General features: G+C 47.4%; 1 protein-coding gene across 1 annotated transcript; it reads right to left on the bottom strand.

The window, feature by feature from the left end:
- Positions 1–12,349: 12,349 nt before the first annotated feature.
- On the bottom strand, positions 12,350–21,340 carry C9H9orf78 (chromosome 9 C9orf78 homolog). The gene is given in 10 exon segments (XM_044305671.1): positions 12,350–12,731; positions 13,847–13,945; positions 14,386–14,522; positions 14,603–14,777; positions 14,780–14,799; positions 15,575–15,652; positions 15,734–15,804; positions 17,711–17,762; positions 18,186–18,245; positions 21,169–21,340. Coding segments are annotated over 10 exon segments (870 nt in total). The 5' UTR covers positions 21,255–21,340; the 3' UTR covers positions 12,350–12,639.
- Between the last annotated feature and the right edge of the window lie 12 nt (positions 21,341–21,352).

Genomic DNA, 21,352 nt, shown 5'->3' with positions numbered 1-21,352 from the left:
GAAATGAATGGGTCCGCAATGCCGTTCTGCAAAATGCGGAATCAAATTGCTGATGTGTGAATGGGGCCTTAATATTGCATTTAAAAAGTATACCCACAAACATACAAACAAATAAAGATATTTGATAAAAAAAATTGTGGTGGGGGGGGGGGACATATAACCAAATTGGACTTAGGCACATGGGAAAAGGTTACTCGCGATACTGTTGATGGAATAACGGTGGTGATGACAAATAACCAATGAGGTCACTGAAGGTTCTCCCGGTGAACGATATCACATCCAGAGTGGTGATCTGTCAGGATACCAGTTGTGTTCATCAGTAAAACCGGAAGTATTGATGAAAAAGAGGATGAATTTAATTCACATCAGCTTATAGGCACTTTGGGAGGCTATCCCTATAAACCTACACTCTCCCTGCCTGCAAGCGGAGCAGCGCTCCCAAAGGGGGCTGTCTCACTCGTAAATATCTGTGCCCTGGAATTAGAATCCCTGCCTGAAGAAAATGTCCCAATGGCAAATGAGCCTATAAGGAGGATAAGTCCATATGGTGTCCCGTCTCCACTTCAAAAAACTCCTGACGCATTTCCCCGGCTAGAATACAGCGGTTGATTAGGGGAGAATCCAGGAAGCACAATTGCTATGGCGGAATGGAAGCCAATGTAATGGCCGATAGAAAGATGGATAGATAACAGATAGATGTCTAGATACATAGATCGATAAATAGAAATATATATAGATAGACAGCGATTATATAAAGTTACATAGATAGAAAACAGATCACTAGATACATAGATAGATGGCTTAATAGATAATTGATAGATAATTGCTAGAAAGTTACATAGATAAATAACATGTCTAGATACATAGATGGATAAATTGATAGAGAGAATAAATAGATCGAAAGTTACATAGATATTTTGACTGTATATAAAAATTTATTTTTGTGTGATATCTGATAATGTTTTAAATAAAATGACTTTTTAAATAAAAAATGTCTGCTGTTTTTCTTTTACAATAAATACACTATCCTGATTAGTTAAAATTGCAGAAACCGCTAGGACTCGTCGTCCATAGTGGGTACTTGAGGTCAAAATTGGCGCCTCCGGAAAAAGTTGGGGTGCCGCAGCTGTCGCTCTTAAATAACGTGACAAAATCGTACACATGCTACAAAACGTTACTAATAGTACGTGTGCATTATCTTAATAATGAAAAATAAAGAATTAATAATTATACAAGTACAGAATGGGACCAGCTGTTCGTACAGGGTCCTATTTCAGGACTTGACCAGGCTATTTTCAGACATACACCAACGACGTGTCTCTGAACAGCTGTCACAGGGCTGAAAAGGGGCGTGGCACCTGTCACTTTTGAGTTTGACGAAATGTGGTTAGTCTTTACTACTTCACTATGCACAATGTAGTGTAGGGATTTGCAGGGTAAGCGGACGCAGTACAGAGGCAAGAACACGGTAATAAAGCAAAAGTTCAGTGTTTATTCACACAAAAAGCAACAAAGCAAAAATAACACCGTGCAGAGTCCTGGTGTTAATTCACACCACAAAGTCCACAGCACAAACGTGTCACCTGGCGGACTGTTTTGTCCAGGGCAATCCACAGCCGTCCACCGCAGGCTTTAGGGCGCCTGATTTTCAGCGGGCGGCTCTCCAGCACGCTACCAACTGGTTGGAACCCAAAAACCACAATGCTTCACAGATCCACTATGAAAATGCAGGGTAATCCACACCCAGCTGTGACTGCTGGCTGGGTTTATATTCCTAGCCCAAAACCTGGCCTGGACTTGGGGAACAGCCACCCACCCTACTCTTTGGCTGCTCCCAATAAGAACCGGTCCGGATCGGCTTTACAGCCACTCTAAGTAAAACAGTGTCAGCGAGCATTAGCTGCCGCTGACACACAAAATTACCGATTCTTATCTCGCCGAGGCCAGGAACCACGGTGACACGTACCTTCCGTCAACGACGGACCCTTGCGCCTTCCTACAGTAGTTAAATCAGCACCTCGATAGGCACCCAACCCCAATCTTCCTCTTCCTTATGAAGTACGCTCCTATCTTAACCACCTCCCGTCCACCCGTTGACTATAAACGTCCGGGAGGTGGATCTATAGCTCTGAATGTCCTCCAGAGGTCTTGTATGACCTTATGGGGTACGCAAAGTGTAAAATAAAAAAAAGGTTTCACATGTAAAATAAATAAAAATAAATTCCCCAAGTAAGGAATAAAAAAAATAATTTGAAAAATAGAAAAAAATTAATAAAATACATATTTGGTATTGCCGCATCCGTGAGGGTCGGCTCTATAAATATATCACACGATCCACCCAGTCTGATAAACACCATTAAAAAAAAAAAATCAAAAAAGCCATTTTTGTCACCTTACATTACAAAAAGTGCAACACCAAGTGATCAAAAAGGCATATGTCCCACAAAATAGTACCAATAAAACCGTCACCTCATCCCGCAAAAAATGAGCCCCAACATAAGAAAATCGCAAAAAAGAATAAAAATATAGAGTTCTCAGAACATGGACACATTAAAACATAATTTTTTTGTTTCAAAAATGCTATTATTGTGTTAGTGAAAAAAAAGTATACATATTAGGTATCGGCGCATCCGTAACAAGCAGCTCTATAAAAGTATCACATGACCTAACCCTTCGGATGAACACCGTAAAATAAAAACTGTGTCAAAAAAAGACATTTTTGTCACCTAACTGTCATGGTCTTACCTTCTTACTGTTCTCCTTCGTTTGACATGTGCTGGCGGCCATCTTGGTTTCTGGGTTTCTTGTAGCCTCCCACCCTGCGGCTTCTCCTTCCCACTGGGAGGAGCTGGATGCCTAGCTTATATATATAGGAGGTCTGTGGCTTCAGTTCCTTGCTTGGTCCTCCTGTGTTCACATGCTTCTAAGACTGCTGCTGCTTCTGGTTCCTGATCCTGGCCTCGTCTGACTACCCCGTTGGTTCCTGATCCTGGCTTCGTCTGACTACCCTGCTGGTTCCTGATCCAGGCTTCGTCTGACTACCCTTCTGGTTCCTGACCTCTGTCTACGCAAGACCCTGCTTCGGTTTAGCCATCCGTTTGGACTTTTGCTTACAGCTTGATTTTCAATAAAGCCTTCTTATTTCCACTTATCTCTTGTTGTACGTCTGGTTCATGGTTCCATGACATTAGGACCAAGCCATGAATTTTGACGGTACAGGGCCATCCTCGCTACCTACGCTGGTTGCCAGACTTGATCAGCAGGATCACCTGTTGGGTCGGTTCGCTGTGGCGTTGCAAACCCTGCTTGAACGCACGGCTCATTTCGCTTCCGTTGCCGATGGGTCGGTTGTCGCTCCTGGGCCCGCTCCTACTGCCGCTCCGGTTGTTGCGCCAGAGTCTACCCCGACACCTGTTGCTGCGCCTGCGGTGTCTCGGGGTATGACCGGTTCTGCCCCCCTTCCACAGCGCTTTGGGGGAGAGCCAACTCAGTGCCGAGGTTTCCTTAACCAGGTGGGCATTTATTTCGAGTTGCTGCCACATGCCTTTCCTACTGAGAGATCAAAGGTGGGCTTCTTGATCTCGCTGCTCTCGGACAAGGCCTTGGCCTGGGCCAGCCCTTTATGGGAGAACAACAATCCGGTGGTTGCCGAGTTTTCCGGTTTTGTTGCTTCTCTTCGGAAGGTATTCGATGTGCCGGCTCGTGCTGCCTCTGCTGCGAAGCTCCTTATGTCCATCAGACAGGGTTCACGATCCGTAGCTGAATACGCCATTGAGTTTCGTACCCTGGCAGCAGAGGTGGGCTGGAATAATGAGGCTCTGGTCGCTGCTTTCTCTCATGGTCTCTCGGATGCCTTGAAGGATGAGGTTGCAGCTAAGGACCTACCAGTGGAGCTCGAGTCTCTTATTTCTTTCCTGATTTTGATTGACACCAGACTCAGGGAGAGGACCTTCCTTTAAGGAGAGCCTGCGGAGGTCTTCTAACAGATTGGCGCCTACGTTTGCTGTCCCACCCGTGCCTCCCTCTCCTCCCACGCCTCCTGGGGATGACTTGTCTGGGGGTGAACCCATGCAGCTGGGGTTTGCTCGCCTGTCCGAGGGGGAGAGGGTACTCCGGAGACGCGAGGGCCGATGCATGTACTGTGGTCTCGGTGGGCATTTTCGGTTGGCATGTCCGAACCGTCCGGGAAACGCTCGCACCTGAGATCCTGTCGGGGGCAGATCTTGGGTGGAGTCTCCTCGTCCCCGGTTTCCCGTGTTGACAAACCACTGATCACTGTTGTCCTCTCCTGGGTCGGGGGCTCGGTGACGACCCAGGCGTTGGTGGACTCTGGTGCTGGTGGTTTGTTCATTGATAGTGTGTTCGCTGCCGCCAATTCCATTCCTCTGCAGCCTCGAGGTTCCCCACTGGCTCTTGAGGCGATAGACGGCAGACCCCTTCTGCCGCCACACGTGACTCATGAGACCCTTCCAGTGGGGATAGCCATTGGTGCCGTTCACAGAGAGTCGGTCTGTCTCCAGGTGATTTCGTCTCCACACTACTCGGTGGTCTTGGGGTACCCCTGGCTCCAGAAGCATAATCCGACTTTCGATTGGAGATCGGCCGAGATCCTCTCGTGGTCACCGCAGTGTGGGGCTAGTTGCATCCATGGGCCTGTCAAGTTGCTGTGTACTTCCTCGGACTCTCTGTTGCCTCCTGAATACGAAGAGTACCGGGATGTATTCGATAAGGTGCGCGCGGTTGCCCTACCTCCGCACCGCCCATACGATTGTGCCATAGAGTTACAATCTGGTGCCGTTCCTCCTCGTGGCAAAGTCTATCCACTGTCGGTAGCGGAGAATGAGGCCATGGAGGAGTACGTGAGGGAGGCGCTTTCACGCGGACACATTCGCAAATCCTCGTCCCCGGCAGGGGCTGGATTTTTCTTTGTGAAAAAGAAGGGCGGTGAGTTGAGGCCTTGCATCGATTACAGGGGTCTCAATCGCATCACGATCAAGAACGCTTACCCGATACCCTTGATTTCCGAGCTGTTCGATCGCCTCAAAGGGGCCACGGTCTTTACCAAACTCGACCTGAGGGCGGCATATAACCTGGTAAGGATCAAGGCGGGCGATGAGTGGAAGACCGCGTTTAACACCAGGACCGGTCATTATGAATCCTTGGTTATGCCCTTTGGGTTGTGCAATGCGCCCGCAGTCTTCCAGGAATTCATCAACGATGTTTTCCGTGACCTGTTGCAGCAGTGTGTGGTGGTCTATTTGGATGACATCTTGGTATATTCTGAATCCATGGAGGCCCACATTATGGATGTCAGACGAGTGTTGCAACGGTTACGAGAGAACAGGCTGTTCGGTAAGCTTGAGAAATGCGAATTTCACCGATCCCAGGTAACCTTCTTAGGTTACATCATTTCCGCTGAGGGGTTCTCCATGGATCCTGAGAAGGTTTCGGCTGTCTTACAGTGGCCCCAGCCCAGTGGTCTCCGTGCCCTGCAGCGCTTTTTGGGCTTCGCCAATTATTATCGGAAGTTCATCAGGGACTTTTCTATGCTAGCCAAGCCTCTCACGGATCTGACCAGGAAGGGCAGTAATTTCCAGGTCTGGCCGCTCGAGGCCATCCGAGCTTTTGAGGCTCTAAAGTCCGCCTTTGTGTCGGCTCCGATTCTGTCGCATCCCAACCCTGGGTTGCCCTTTGTCCTCGAGGTGGACGCGTCTGAGACGGGAGTAGGCGCCCTTCTGTCTCAGCGTAGAACACCAGAGGGTCCTCTGCTTCCTTGTGGGTTTTACTCCCGGAAACTGTCTTCCGCGGAGTGCAACTATCAGATTGGTGACAGGGAGTTATTGGCCATCGTGCAGGCCCTTAAAGAATGGAGGCACTTGCTCGAGGGTTCGGTGGTTCCGGTTCTCATCCTGACGGACCACAAGAATCTGACCTACCTTTCTGAGGCCAAGAGATTGACACCACGTCAGGCCAGATGGGCTCTGTTCTTGTCACGTTTTAATTACGTGGTCTCCTACCTACCCGGTTCCAAGAACATCAGAGCGGATGCCTTATCACGGCAGTACTCCGAGCTGTCCGGGGAGGAGTCGATTCCGACTTCGGTCATACCTCCGAATCAGATCCTGGCCGCCATTCGCACCAGCCTGACCTCTCCCCTGGGTGAGCAGATTTTGGCGGCTCAATCTGGTGCTCCCTCTGGGAGACCCAACGGCAGGTGTTTTGTGCCTGAGGAGTTGCGCACTCGGTTGTTGCGAACCTACCATAACTCCAAGGCCGCGGGGCATCCTGGAAAGAATCAGCTGTCCTGGGCTGTTTCACGTCTGTTCTGGTGGCCTTCTCTACGTTCCGACATCGCCGCATATGTAGCGGCATGCTCCGTTTGTGCCCAGAGTAAGTCCCCTCGGCACCTTCCGTTGGGCCTTTTGCAACCCATAGCCACCGGGGAGCGCCCATGGTCACACCTGGGGATGGATTTCATTGTGGACCTCCCTGCATCCCGAGGCCATACGGTCATTCTCATGATTGTGGATCGGTTTTCCAAAATGTGCCACTGTGTTCCTCTCAAGAAGTTACCCTCTGCACAAGAGTTGGCCACGATTTTCGCCAGGGAGGTCTTCCGGTTGCACGGTTTGCCCAAGGAGATTGTGTCGGATCGGGGGAGTCAGTTTGTGTCCAGGTTCTGGCGCGCCTTTTGCTCCCAGTTGGGGATTCATCTCTCTTTCTCCTCGGCCTACCACCCTCAGTCCAATGGGGCCGCAGAACGATCCAATCAGGCCTTGGAGCAATTCCTTCGTTGCTATGTCTCCGATCACCAAGACAATTGGGTTGACCTCCTGCCTTGGGCTGAGTTTGCCAGGAACACGGCGGTGAACTCTTCCTCTGGGACGTCTCCCTTCATGGCCAATTATGGGTTCCAACCTGCCGTGTTACCGGAGGTATTCTCTCCCCAGGATATTCCGGCTGTGGAGGATCACCTTTCCGTCCTACGTGCTTCTTGGGTACAGATCCAGAGGTCCCTTGAGGTCTCTGCGCAGCGCCAGAGACTCCAGGCTGATCGCAGACGAGCGCCCGCTCCTTCCTACCAGGTCGGAGACCGTGTATGGTTGTCCACCCGCAACCTCAACCTTCGAGTGCCCACTCCCAAGCTGGCGCCTCGCTTTGTTGGTCCCTTCCGAGTGCTTCGCAGGGTAAACCCGGTAGCCTATGCCCTTGCGCTTCCTCCTGGCATGCGGATCTCCAACGTGTTTCATGTCTCCCTGTTGAAGCCATTGGTGTGTAATCGTTTCACTTCCTCGGTTCCTCGGCCCCGTCCGGTCCAAGTGGGCAATCGTGAGGAATATGAGGTGAGCAATATCCTGGACTCACGCCTGGTCCGCGGTCGGTTGCAGTTTTTGGTCCATTGGCGTGGTTATGGTCCAGAGGAGCGTTCCTGGGTTCCCTCCGCAGATGTCCATGCTCCTGCTTTGCTCCGAGCCTTCCACGCACGCTTCCCTCAGAAACCGTTCCTTACTCCGCGGAGGAGGGGCCCTTGAGGGGGAGGTACTGTCATGGTCTTACCTTCTTACTGTTCTCCTTCGTTTGACATGTGCTGGCGGCCATCTTGGTTTCTGGGTTTCTTGTAGCCTCCCACCCTGCGGCTTCTCCTTCCCACTGGGAGGAGCTGGATGCCTAGCTCATATATAGGAGGTCTGTGGCTTCAGTTCCTTGCTTGGTCCTCCTGTGTTCACATGCTTCTAAGACTGCTGCTGCTTCTGGTTCCTGATCCTGGCCTCGTCTGACTACCCCGTTGGTTCCTGATCCTGGCTTCGTCTGACTACCCTGCTGGTTCCTGATCCAGGCTTCGTCTGACTACCCTTCTGGTTCCTGACCTCTGTCTACGCAAGACCCTGCTTCGGTTTAGCCATCCGTTTGGACTTTTGCCTACAGCTTGATTTTCAATAAAGCCTTCTTATTTCCACTTATCTCTTGTTGTACGTCTGGTTCATGGTTCCATGACACTAACATCACATAAAGTGCAACACCTAGCGATCAAAAAGGCATATGGCGCCCATAACAGTACCAATAAAACTGTCACCAAAACCCGCAAAAAATTACACCCTAACTAAGACAATCGGTCAAAAATTTAAAAAGCTATGGCTCTCTTTTTTTTTGTTTCAAAAATGCTATTATTGTGTAGACATATTAGGTATCTCCACGTCCGTAATGATCTGCTTTATAAAAATGTCACATGACCTAACCCCTCAGGTGAACGCTGTAAAAATAAATAAATAAATAAAAACTGTGCTAAAACCACCAATTTTTTTGTCACCTTGCCCCATAAAGTGTTATAATGAATGATCAAAAAATCATATGTACCCAAAAATTGTACCAATAAAAATGTCAACTCTTCCTGCAAAAAACGAGCCCCTGCACGTCTTGTCGGCAGAAAAAAATATAAAATATGGCGTTCAGAAAATGGAGACACAAAAACATTTTTTTTCAAAAATGCTTTATTATGTAAAACTGAAACAAAGAAAGTAGACATACTTGATATCACTGCGTCCGTAACAACCTTCTCTATAAAAATAACACATGATCTACCAGATGACTGTAAAAAAATATAAAAACATTGCCAAAACAGCCATTTTTTGGTTACCTTGCATCACAAAAAACTTAATATAGAGCAATTATTTACCCCAAAATAATACCAATAAAACTGGCACCTTATCCCCTAGTTTCCAAAATGGGGTCACTTTTTGGGAGTTTCTACTGTAAGGGTGCATCAGGGGGGCTTCAAATGGGACATGGTGTCAAAAAACCAGTCCAGCAAAATCTGCCTTCCATAAACCATATGGCGTTCTTTTCCTACTGCGCCCTGCGGCCATACAGCAGTTTACGACCACATATGGGGTGTTTCTGTAAACCGCAGAATCAGGGTAATAAATATTGAGTTTTATTTGGCTGTTAACCCTCAATGTGTTAAAGAAAAAAATGGATTAAAATGGAAAATCTGCCAAAAAAGTGAAATTTTAAAATTTGATCTCCATTTCCCTTTAATTCTTGTGGAATACCTAAAGGGTTAACAAAGTTAGCAAAATCAGTTTTAAGTAAATTGGGGGGTGGGGGTGTAGTTTCTACAATGGGGTCATTTATGGGTGGTTTCTATTATATAAGCCCCACAAAGTGACTTCAGACCTGAACTGGTCCTTAAAAAGTGGGTTTTGGCAATTTTCTTAAAATTTTTAAGAATTGCTTCTAAAATTCAAAGCCTTTTATCATCCTAAAAAAATTCTATGACATTTACAAAATGTCGCCAACGTAAAGTAGACATATGGGGAATGTAAAGTAATAAATATTTTATGAGGTATCACTTTATGTTTTAAGAGCAGAATTCCCATCGTGAGAAATGGTCTCAGCGTTTATAATAGATAAACCATCTGTTTCTACAAAAAACGTAAGTGCCTTTTTTTTTTTAAATATATATTTCAATGATGAAGGGCAACTAGTGGTGAAGTATAACTTGAAGTCTCTATAGTCCATTTATTAAGAATGAAGTTATGCAGAGGGCCAATGAACAACTAAAATATGTCAAACTATTGGCCCCTGTGGCAAGAATGTATAGGTCCGCAATGTCTCAAGGAGATGTTATTTCCTTTTATCAGATTTCTTTCTTTTGTATTCTCCTTACTTTCGAACAGGCATCCTCAGCTGTTGTAAAACTACAACTCCCACAATGCCCTGCTGTAGGCTGATCGGGCATGCTGGGAGTTGTAGTTTTGCAACAGCTGGAGGGCCGCAGTTTGAGGATGCCTGCCTTAGAAGAAACGCTTGTATAAAATACACCAACGTTATATATAGAAAACGCGTACGCGTTTTCGGTAATAAGTGGAACTAGACTGGTATGTTTAAAGGAATATTTCCAGAATTGGCCCGCTATGAGTAATGATTATATGAGCTGTTCCTCTTTTTTATATATTTTCAGTATATTTTATTGAAGGTACAATTATATGGATGTTAGGCCTCATGCACACGACCGTTGTTTCATTCCGTGTCAGTTTTTTGTGATTTTCTGCGGACCCCTTGACTTTCAATGGGTCCGTTGAAAACTCGGCTAATGCACCGTTTGTCATCCGCGTCCGTGGTTCCAGTCCGTGAAAAAAAATAAAACCTGTCCTATTTTTTTCACGGAAAACGGTTAGCGGACCCATTCAAGTCAATAGGTCCGTGAAAAAACGCGGAGGCACACAAGATTCTCATCCGCGTCCGTTTTTTTCCTGTCATTTGCATGGCAAACTTGACTTAGACTTTTTTTTAACTTTCCTTCATGTCTGGTGATCCTCCAAAAATAAAGGAAGACACACGGAAACAACGGAAGCCCATTTTGAGGGATGGAACACAACGGTCGTGTGCATGAGGCCTTAATGTGAGGGTCCACTCCACCTCTTGGTAGAGAAGCCCGCGCTCCATCCATGTTTTGGGTATAAATAGCAGCAGTATATGGATTACTTGTAGGAGCCACTGAAGAAGGAGCCTGTCGCTCCGAAACGCGTCTGGTACGACTATAGTGATCCAGAGAGACCCCCGGTACAATCACAGCTTGATACAGATTAATTACAATTAATGAACATTGATTTTCTTCTGGATACAAAAAGGAAGTTTTTTTTATTTTTTATTGGATTCACATGATTATTGGATGAAATACCTGTTAGGATCACCCTGCGCTTCCTTCCCTTTGGATGTGACTACATTGTACACACTGACCATGATGCGTCCCCGTCCTCCTCCGTTATCGTCCTATGTGCCACCAGCAGTCCGCTGCCCTTTACTGCGTCAGACAGGAAAACGCATAACTGACTTTTGTGTACTTTTTATCATTTTTTTTAACTTTTTATTTTAATATCTGTATATTTTTGCTTATATTATTTTATTTATATTTTTGATACAATAAATATCTGTTTTCGGTAGAGTTCCTGGTGATTGAGCGCCTGTTAACATCTGTGAAATATGACTACACCTACAGACTGTGGGGCAGTCCGATGACAGTGCACCTATATCCGGAAACCAAAACGGGAGAGCCACTAGAATTCTTTTTTTTACATTAATCTCATGAGAACGTCTTTACGCGCAGCAGATTTGGTCACAGAAATTTGCGAGACTGAATATCGAATCCATTCATTTGAAAGGGATTTGCAGAAATCCACGCGCTTGCTGCCAAAACAGCCCTATATATGAATGAATGAATGGAAGAGCTTTTCAGTCACTAAAATTTCTGCAACTAACTTGTACCACAAGGAGTAATAGGGTTAACTCCGTCCTGTCCCTTCACTATTAGCAGACAACATACATGGGAAACCAAATGGAAAGGAGAAGTTGAAGATTCCAAATCGCCATCTAGTGCTGCTCCCTCGTACTGCATGTTTTTTTTTTTTAAATCACTGGTTATTGTTTTTATCCCCTCTGTTTTGCAGTTATGGATGAACCTCTAGCAGTTTGTATTGAAGGTCCAGATGGGTGTTCCTGATGGGGGTGTGTCCCTGCCTAGTCCAACACTACCCAATCACTGCTGCCAGTGCCAGACTGTGCAGGACCCCCCCCCCCCCCCCAACTGGTAACATCCACCATGGACCTTTACTGCAAACTGTTAGCAATTCATTAAGAAACCTCTAGCAGGAATAATAAAGGAATGGCACGTCACAGATACATAAGATGCAACACCTGTTCACCCGATAGGTGCTAGAGGTAAAACCCGGACCTAGCAGGCACTGATCACACCACATCATGTACAGTTTTTAGGCCCTTTCACACATATATTGGTACAAAAATGTGGCACGGCAGTAATAGCTACCATTATGTCTGAACACCCCTTAGTTGCTGGACAAAACTCAGTTTCTACATTACAAATGTGAAACCCGTTTCCCAATAGCTTTTTTCTAAGCTTAGATATGCTCTCCTGAAGTTACAGGCCTAAAGCCTGAGGCTGCACTACTGAGAGATTCAGTGACGACAAGTCCCCCTCTGCTTTATCTTAGGTACAGCACTGACATGAAGACCTTGTACATATTTGTCATAGCCAAGATGGAGAAGAGATTGTTTAATTGTGTCCCTGCTCCAAATACACAACAGGTAAGAATCAATACAACTGGTTGCCTGAGATTTTGATATTGATGGCCTGTCCTCAGGGCAGGTCTTCCATATCAGATCAGTGGGGGTCCGACTACCGGCACCCCTTGCCGACCAGCTGTATGAAGAGACCAGGGCGCGCAGGTGTGCACTGCAGCCTCTTCCATCAGTCCCATTCAAGTGAATGGGGCTGAGCTGCAATACCAAGCACTCCACTATACAATGGACGGCGCTGTGCTTGGTAAGCTGTGAGGAGGCCACTGGAGTGCTGCAGCCTCTTCATAAAGCTGATCGTCAGGGGTCCCGGGTGTTAGACCCCCACCAATCAGGTATTGATGACCTATCCTCAGGACACCTGGAAAAACCCTTTAAAATACAGATACATTGGTCCATGGATAACACTGACGGCCTTGACCCATAGAAGTCTTTAGCTCCAAGGTGTCAGAAAAGAAGGTAAAGAGTTCTGTTCTCAGCTCCGGGGTAACTGGCGGCCATGTCCGGGCTTTATTACGCTGTATTGTAGATTTCCAGACGGCGGCATCAGTAACGTCTGTTCATTTTCTTGAACTTCTCATAGTGATAGTCGTCTGTGGCCTTCTCGTTGGATGGACGCTTGCGATTTAGAGGAGATTCTGAAGAGGAAGGGCGAGAAGATCAGTTTTACATATAGAACTTATCATCCGTGTTCGCGTCCGAGCCCCCCCACCCATACACAGAAGAGTAAAGTCAGCCAAAGCCACCGATTTTGACATGACTCGCCGGTTATCTTACGTGTATGGTGTGTGCCAACTCATCATCTGCTGAGGACCGGGCATTTCAATATGTCCTCATGGGAGATCAGCCACTGCCAGGAGTCTGACAATGGCTTTGTCTTCTCTCCCCACAGGGAACACATGCATGCCCCTCAGAATTAAGGATGCAGGTGTATGAGGAGGAATAGCTGGCGTCCTTAAAGGGATTGGCAACTTTTTGTTATTTTTACCTGGCCAGACCTGCCAAGGGAAGCAAACTTACCTGCTCTCCGCCACGGTCCTGGCTCCTTCACGTCTCCCACTGTCAACATCCGCTTTGCAGCCAATGAGTGGCCATAGCGGTGACCTGACTCCCCCCCCCCCCTTCCCCTATGTGTCATATCAGTTGGTGACTTGACACAAGGGGCTCAGGTCACCACTGCAGCCAGTCAGTGGCTGCAGAGGCGTCAAAGTGGATGTTGACAGAGGGGCCAAGGAGCCGGGACTCAGCGTTAGGGAAGAAAATATGCTTCCTTTTGCAGGTCTGATCAGGATGGGGGCTCTGCCAAAAAAACAACACAAAAGGTGGCCAACCCCTTTAGGGCCCATTCACACGTCCGTAGTGTATTGCGAATCCGCAATACACCCGTCCGGCACCCCCATAGAACTGCCTATTCTTGTCTGCAATTGCGGACAAGAATAGAACATATTCAATTTTTTTTTCGGGAGCCACGGACCTGGAAGATTGGGGACCGCGCTCCGGAAATGCGGATGCGGACAGCAGACTGTGTGCGGTCCGCATCCTTTACGTCCCCATTGAGAATGAATGGGTCCGCACCCGTTCCGCAGAATTGCGTAACGGATGCGGACCCATTCTAAGGACGTGTGAATGGACCCTTAAAGCGACATTGTGACCTAGAATTGCAGCAGACAGTTTTCAATCATGTTGCAAAATGTCTGACTGTCCTGGATATTTAGTGTCATTTTGTGCGCCTCTGATGTCGGCTCATACTCACTCTCAGGTTCTGGCTTCTCGGTGTCTCCTACTCGCAGGGGACGAGCTTTTGGCTCTTCCTTGTGACGTCTCATAGGGGTGTTGAGGTCCTCCTGGTAGACTGAGAAGAAAAGGAAAAAAAATGTCTTCAAGAACTTGAATAAGTGAAGCATTTCTTGCCCCCTTTTCTAGAAACAGCGCCACTTTTGACCATAGGCTATGTCTGGTTATTGCAGCTTAACCCCATGTAAGTAGGTTTCGCTGACACAGCCTTTGTACTAGAAAGCCATTGTGCAAATGAACAAGCTTTTGCCCTTATGGGTGCTGAAGGGGCTCAGGAGAATCCATCTTTTTAGAAGATGTTCCACCTCAGAAGGTTTGGGTTATTTTTTTTACCCCACAAGCAGGGGTATTTGGTAGTGACAGGTTCTGTGTGTTAGGGTACCTTGTCTGTAGGGGTTAAATTGAAAGTCAGAAGGCAAAAAAAAAACAAAAAAAAAATTAAACACACAACAACGACACAGGACGGGGCCCAACATACACCCGCCACCCGAACCTTACATCGATTGTGCTGCACGTAGTTGACGGCCATGTTGGTGGGCACGAAGGAAGTTTGCTTGTCCTTCTTCTTATTCTGCTGCTCGGCCAGTAAGCGGGCCTTGGCGTCTTCCGTGGAAATGATGTTTTTGATTTTTGCACTGAAAATTAAGAAGATATGGCTGTCATTACTGCGGAGATTTCCCACATAAGACAAAACCAGAGTAAAGCGACCACCTACTCTATGCCCAGGTCCACCTCCGGGATCCCGCTCAGCATCTGGTTGGACAACATCTCCTCCGTCTTCTTGGCGGACGACACCTTGATGCTGTCCGGGAGCTCGTACAAGCAATCTTCTGCGCTCTTTGGCTTCACCTTCTTCTCTTCATTCTCAATGATTCCTTTTTTTTTCTTAGCTCTGTTTCGATGTACTTCATCCTGAAATAGGAGACGTCGCGGTCAGCACTTGTGCCCGACATTATAATGCACCGAATATGCCCCCCCCCCCCATGTAAATTATAATATTATCAGAAGTCACCAAGGAGTTCTGTGCTGCAGGCAGAGCACGTATATACAGCTCACATACATGTCTCGGCGACTGCAGAACCTCTTTTTGAAGAGTAAGGGGAAATTCCAGACCAATCGTTGATATGAAACTCTGCCAGCCATTTATGAGGTTCTGCAGCAGCTGAGGCGTGTATTGTGAGGTTCTGCAGCAGCTGAGGCGTGTATTATGAGGTTCTGCAGCAGCTGAGGCGTGTATTATGAGGTTCTGCAGCAGCTGAGGCGTGTATTATGAGGTTCTGCAGCAGCTGAGGCGTGTATTATGATGTTCTGCAGCAGCTGAGGCGTGTAAGCCCCTCCATTCCCTCCCTAATCCCCATCTACACAATGCAGCTGCTGAAGAACCTCTTTTTTTTTTTTAAAGAGAGGGACCACAGTGCTCGGCACGGGAGACGAAATTTCCTGCAAAATTATTCTGTGACAGACTGGTATGGCAGGAAGAGATAAGCGGCGCCTTGATAGTGCGGCTCATCTCTGTACAATCATCAGCTACCGACGTCAGAATGAGACGTTTACGTCAATATTAATAATAGAACATTTCCACTGACGTCCATGAAAACTACCTATTGCCAGAAAGTGGAGGACAACCCCCAACATCACCCAGGTTCAGCTTCCTACAACATATCACACCGCCCGGCACTACACCTACATGTCAGCATCTTCATCCCTCCTGTTGGTTTCTGCAGAGAACGAGGTTCCCAGGTTCAGGTCTTCATCATCTGCAAGTCTATAGAAGGAAACAGAATGATTTCGATCAGACGGGCCCCGGCTCCGGACACACGGTGTTACACATTATACAGAACTGTACCTTTCCGTGCCCCGGTCCTTCAGCTTCTTCATATCCACGATCCCTCCAGTTTTGATTTTGAAAGGATCATCCTATGAAGAGACAACAGTCAGAAACATAACCTCACGGTTCGTCCTGGAGCTGATGTATTACCAGTCACTATCCAGAGATGAGCAGGCGATACAGCGGCGCCGCTTATCACTTCCTGCAGTAGTAATGTACTCAGCCTCTTAGCGACTTGTAATATTCTTATAATATACAGGCAGGGGGCATTATTCCGTATATAATTTCCTTTCTGCCTCCCCCATTCTACCCATGGTGCTCCATAATGACATGGATAAATTCTGGGGGTAACACTTGTAAGTTAGAGGGGTTGCCTGAGATTTTGATAATGATGATCGGTAGGGGCACCCCTGATGATCAGCTGCTAGAAGTGGCCAGGCGCTCCAGTGAGAGCTGCTGCCGCCTCTTCCTAAACCAGTGACGTCACACTCATCGGTCACATGGCCTAGGCACAGCTCAGCCCCATACAAGTGAATGGGCTGCAATACCAGGCACAGCCACTATGCAATGTATGGCGCTGTACTTGGAATGCTCAATGGAGCGCGCCAGCCTCTTCAAACAACTGATTAACAGGGGTGCCAGGTGTCAGACCCCCACTGATCAGATATCCTGAGGATAGGTAATCAGTATTAAACACTCAGAAAAACCCCTCTAATACATCCGTGTCACACAGAATGAATAGTAAATTGAAAGCCTTGTCTCCATGTTTGTTCTGCAGGCAGCTAAAATCAGTGGCATACCCACCATGGAGACAGACCACGTGACTGGAATGGGGCTTGGGTGAGAGGGGACCAAACACTGAACTCCATCCTCTGTTTTCAACTTAAATCCACAGCTTGTTCCTATGGCCACCACCAGGGGGAGCTCATTGCAATAGAGATTTTAATAGCTTCCATCCATTTCAACTGTATAAATTGTTCTGCACTCAGCTCCCTCTAGTGGTGGCTGCAGGTAGCCAGTTTTATCATGTACTAGATCAGGGATGGCTAACCTGAGGCTCTCCAGCTGTTGCAAAACTACAACTCCCAGCATGCCCAGACTGCCTACAGCTAGCAGTCTACAGCAGGGCATGGTGGGAGTTGTAGTTTTACAACTCCCACCATGCACTCGGCTCCCCTTAGTGGTGGCTGCAGGTAGCCAGTTTTATCATGTACTAGATCAGGCATGGCAAACCTGCGGCTCTCCAGCTGTTGCAAAACTACAACTACCAGCATGCCTACAGCTAGCAGTCTACAGCAGGGCATGGTGGGAGTTGTAGTTTTACATGCCTGTACTAGATGAAGGGAAGCATGGGGGGAGATTTATCAATGATTTACGCCAATTATCTGGTGCAAATACATTGGAAAAATATGGTATTCAGAACGCGCTCTATATTTATAAAGCACCTATTCCACTTTTTCCGACATTGGGTAAAGCGGGTGAGGTGGAGCTTCTTTTTGTTTTTTTATAAAAAAAATAATAATCATACATTTGTCAGAAATCTCACTGGGGCGCCATACCAAATCTGTGTAATTCCTGGCTTAAGGAGTGAATCCTAAACCCTAAACAGCTTTCCACTGACTTAATGGGAAATAATTATATATTGTGCCTGTGAATAAACCAGTGATATGTGTTAGCTTTCTAAGCATAGAAAACCTCTATTCTCGATATGGCAAGGCTATAGTAAGTGGTGTATATGATATGTACATGATGTCTAGCCCTGTCAATCAAGGGGGGTGTGCAGAGTACAGGGGTGTTACAAAGCAGTGCGCCAAAGATTCAGCCCCGCCCCCATGTGCTCCAACATGGTCATTTGCATATATCTCTGCAGCTGCTTAGCATACAGACAGATGAAAAGTATCGTTTTAATCAGCATGATGAGCCCTACCACGCAGTATGCCGGTTTTAATAGGATGATCTTGCTGACAGAGGCTCTTTAACACAACGTGTACTTACCACCAGCACCGCTTCTTCTGAAACTTTTTCTCCAACCAATAGAGCGACAGCGCTGCAGACAAATCCCAGAAAAGTAAAAGTCATTAACACTTCAGTGACATCAGGTAGCCAATGTTGCAGAGAAGAAGACCGGCACTAAGTGCCAGTCTTCTTCTCTGCAACGTTTGTTTGGACGCCATTCCACGGACACATGCACCTCAAACCAAGGTAGTGCCGCCCTGTCTTCTACTAGAATCAGGTAGCCAATGTCTTGATAATCTGGTACAATGTATCAGCGCAGGTAAATTTCTTATCTCACAGAGGATTGCTTAGATTGGATACAACTGTAGCAAGACCTCAGCTGTGAGAAGTATTAGATCAGGATGATGTAAAGGAGAAAGTTTCCATTCACTGACAGGCAAACTACATCGTGTATCAATAGGAATATTAGTTTTGTGCTAGACGAGGGGGGATTGCACTGAATTATCTCTCTTACCTTACACCATTGGGGCGCTTTCGTAGACTCTGCACTTCCTTGGCTTGTTCAAGTTTCTTTCTGCAGGAACACAAGACATAAAATACATTATATATCTCTACACTGAACATAAATATAAACACAACACTTTCGGTTTTGCTCCCATTTTGCATGAGCTGAACTCAAAGATCTGAAACATTTTCTACATACACAAAAGACCCATTACTCTCAAATATTGTTCACAAATCTGTCTATATCTGTGTCAGGGAGCACTTCTCCTTTGCCGAGATAATGCCATCCCACCTCACAGGTGTGGCATATCAAGGTGCTGATTAGACAGCATGAATATTGCACAGGTGTGCCTTAGACTGCCCACAATAAAAGGCCACTCTGAAATGTGCAGTTCGATCACACAGCACAATGCCACAGATGTCGCAACGTTCGAGGGAGCGTGCAATTGGCATGCCGACTGCAGGAATGTCTACCAGAGCTGTTGCCCGTGCAATGAATGTGGCGCTGTGCTTTTTTGTCTTTTTCTTGTCTAACACAGATTTATTTGAGAGTAATGGGTCTTTTGTGCAGGGCTTGACAAATTTCCTTGGAATCTAGGTGCCAGCTAAAAAAGTTAGGAGCCAGGCGGAGCCGCGTCATAAAGCTCCCAGTAGATGTCCCCATAGTGCCCCCCCCCCCACTTCTCCAAAGAGCCCCCAATAATGCATGCCAGTACATAGGGCCCCCAGTAGATGCCCCCATAGTGCTCTATCCCCTCTTCTCCATAGTGCCCCCCATATTGTGCCAGTATATAGGGCCCCCATAGTGCCCCCCATGTTGTGCCAGTATATAGGGCCACCATAGTGCCCCCCCCCCCCACTTCTCCATAGAGCCCCCAATAATGCATGCCAGTACATAGGGCCCCCAGTAGATGCCCCCATAGTGCTCTATCCCCTCTTCTCCATAGTGCCCCCCATATTGTGCCAGTATATAGGGCCACCATAGTGCCCCCCATGTTGTGCCAGTATATAGGGCCACCATAGTGCCCCCCATGTTGTGCCAGTATATAGGGCCACCATAGTGCCCCCCATGTTGTGCCAGTATATAGGGCCACCATAGTGCCCCCCATGTTGTGCAAGTATATAGGGCCAGTGCCACCATAGTGCCCCCCATGTTGTGCCAGTATATAGGGCCACCATAGTGCCCCCCATGTTGTGCCAGTATATAGGGCCACCATAGTGCCCCCCATGTTGTGCCAGTATATAGGGCCCCCATAGTGCTTACCCTCTTCATAGTGCCCCCCCATATTGTGCCAGTATATAGGCCCTAGGCCTGCACAATATATCGCCAAAGCAATAGCAATTAATCGCCATATCGCAATCGCCAATTGGCCGACCCAAAAATGCTGCAATTATATTACCATATTTTTCGCTTTATAAGACAAACTTTTTCCCCCCCAAAAGTGCGCCTTATAAAGCGATGGTTTTGATTATAAAGCAATGACTTTTTACGTGGTTGACACGGATGTATCGCCGGCCGCTATGCTGCACAGCGCGGCCGGCGATACATCAGTTACAGTGCGGGGAGGGAGCAGGGGCTGGAGGCAAGTCGTTATTTTAATGAATAAATGTTCTTTTATTTATTCTATTTTTTTTATCTGTTCTGTGCAGTGCTATTAAGAAAATGGCAAGTTTTTGTATTTTGTACTTTTGCAGTAATGTTATTTAATTTAGTAAAAGATGTTTTATTTTGAAAAACGCTGTACATTTCAGTTCTTGAGTTAAAGAGGACCTTTCACCAGAATAAACTTCTAAAGTAACTATACAGGCATGTAGAGCGGCGCCCAGGGACCCCCTGCACTTACTGTTATACCTGGGCGCCGCTCCGTTCTCCCGGTATAGCCTCCGGTATCTTCATAGTTCGGCTCCACCCAGGGGACCCTGCCGGCGCCTCCTTCTCCCATGCTGCAGCGCTGGCCAATCACAGCGCTCAGCTCATAGCCTGAGAGAAAAAAGCCTCTCAGGTTATGAGCTGAGCGCTGTGATTGGCCAGCGCTGCAGCATGGGAGAAGGAGGCGCCAGGGGGTCCCCTGGGTGGAGCCTAACTGTAAAGATACTGGAGGCAATTACGGGAGAACGGAGCGGCGCCCAGGTATAACAGTAAGTGCAGGGGGTCCCTGGGCGCCGCTCTACATGCCTGTATAGTTACTTTAGAAGTTTTATTCTGGTGAAAGGTCCTCTTCTTCAAGCACAACTACATTTCAGCATTATCAGTAATTTGTGTGTGCTTTTGCCTTGAAAATCCAAGCAAATAGACCTCTAGCACAATTCCCTTAAAATATCGCATCGCATACCGTTATCGCAATTTTTAGGGCCCTAATCGCAATCGCACAAAATTCCCATATCGTGCAGCCCTAATAGGCCCCCATAGTGCTTCCCCTCTTCTCGATAGTGCCCACCCCCAATATTGTGCCAGTATATAGGGCCCCATAGTGCTGCGATAGTGTCAGTGATGCGATGCAGGCCTCCTCCGGCCTGTGTCCCGCACTGTACGGTTCAGGCGGCCCGATGACGTCATTGCGCCGCCTGCACCGGCCTCTGATAGGCTACAGGCCTAACGGGCAAGGGAGGCGCCTTTCCCCGGCTCCTCCGCACCGTTCATCTGTATCGCTGTCCTGAGGACGGCGATACAGATGAATATGGAGACGAGCGCTTCCACAATGGAGGCGCTCATCTCCACTCCTGCTGCCTCCGGACAGAATGGGCCCCCCTCCGGCGTTCCGTACCCGTGCACCTTTGAAAACGGGCTGACAAATACCCAAGCGCCAGGACCAAATTCCTAATCGCCATGGTGACCTGGCGTCTGGGATTTGTCGAGCCCTGCTTTTGTGTATGTAGAAAATGTTTCAGATCTTTGAGTTCAGCTCATGCAAAATGGGAGCAAAACGACCATAGTTTGCAAAAGAGCTGGCATCTGCCTGGTTACTATCCCCTTCTTTAAGGATCTTACTGACCTAACCTCGTTGGTCACCTCTTCATCTTCCTCCTCTTCCTCGGAGCTGGAGGCTTTGCGTCTGCGGAAGTTTTTCCCGGCTGGCATTTTACTCTCCACACCGATCCTCAGGTCTGCAATATGTAAACAGCACTAAAAGCACGGCTCCACTTCCGGCGCGGAGTGATGACGTAAGCACGCCCTTC

The sequence above is a fragment of the Bufo gargarizans genome, chromosome 9, assembly GCF_014858855.1.
Source record: "Bufo gargarizans isolate SCDJY-AF-19 chromosome 9, ASM1485885v1, whole genome shotgun sequence".
NCBI classification, from domain to species: Eukaryota; Metazoa; Chordata; class Amphibia; order Anura; family Bufonidae; genus Bufo; species Bufo gargarizans.
This window is presented reverse-complemented; position numbering and strand designations above follow the sequence as displayed.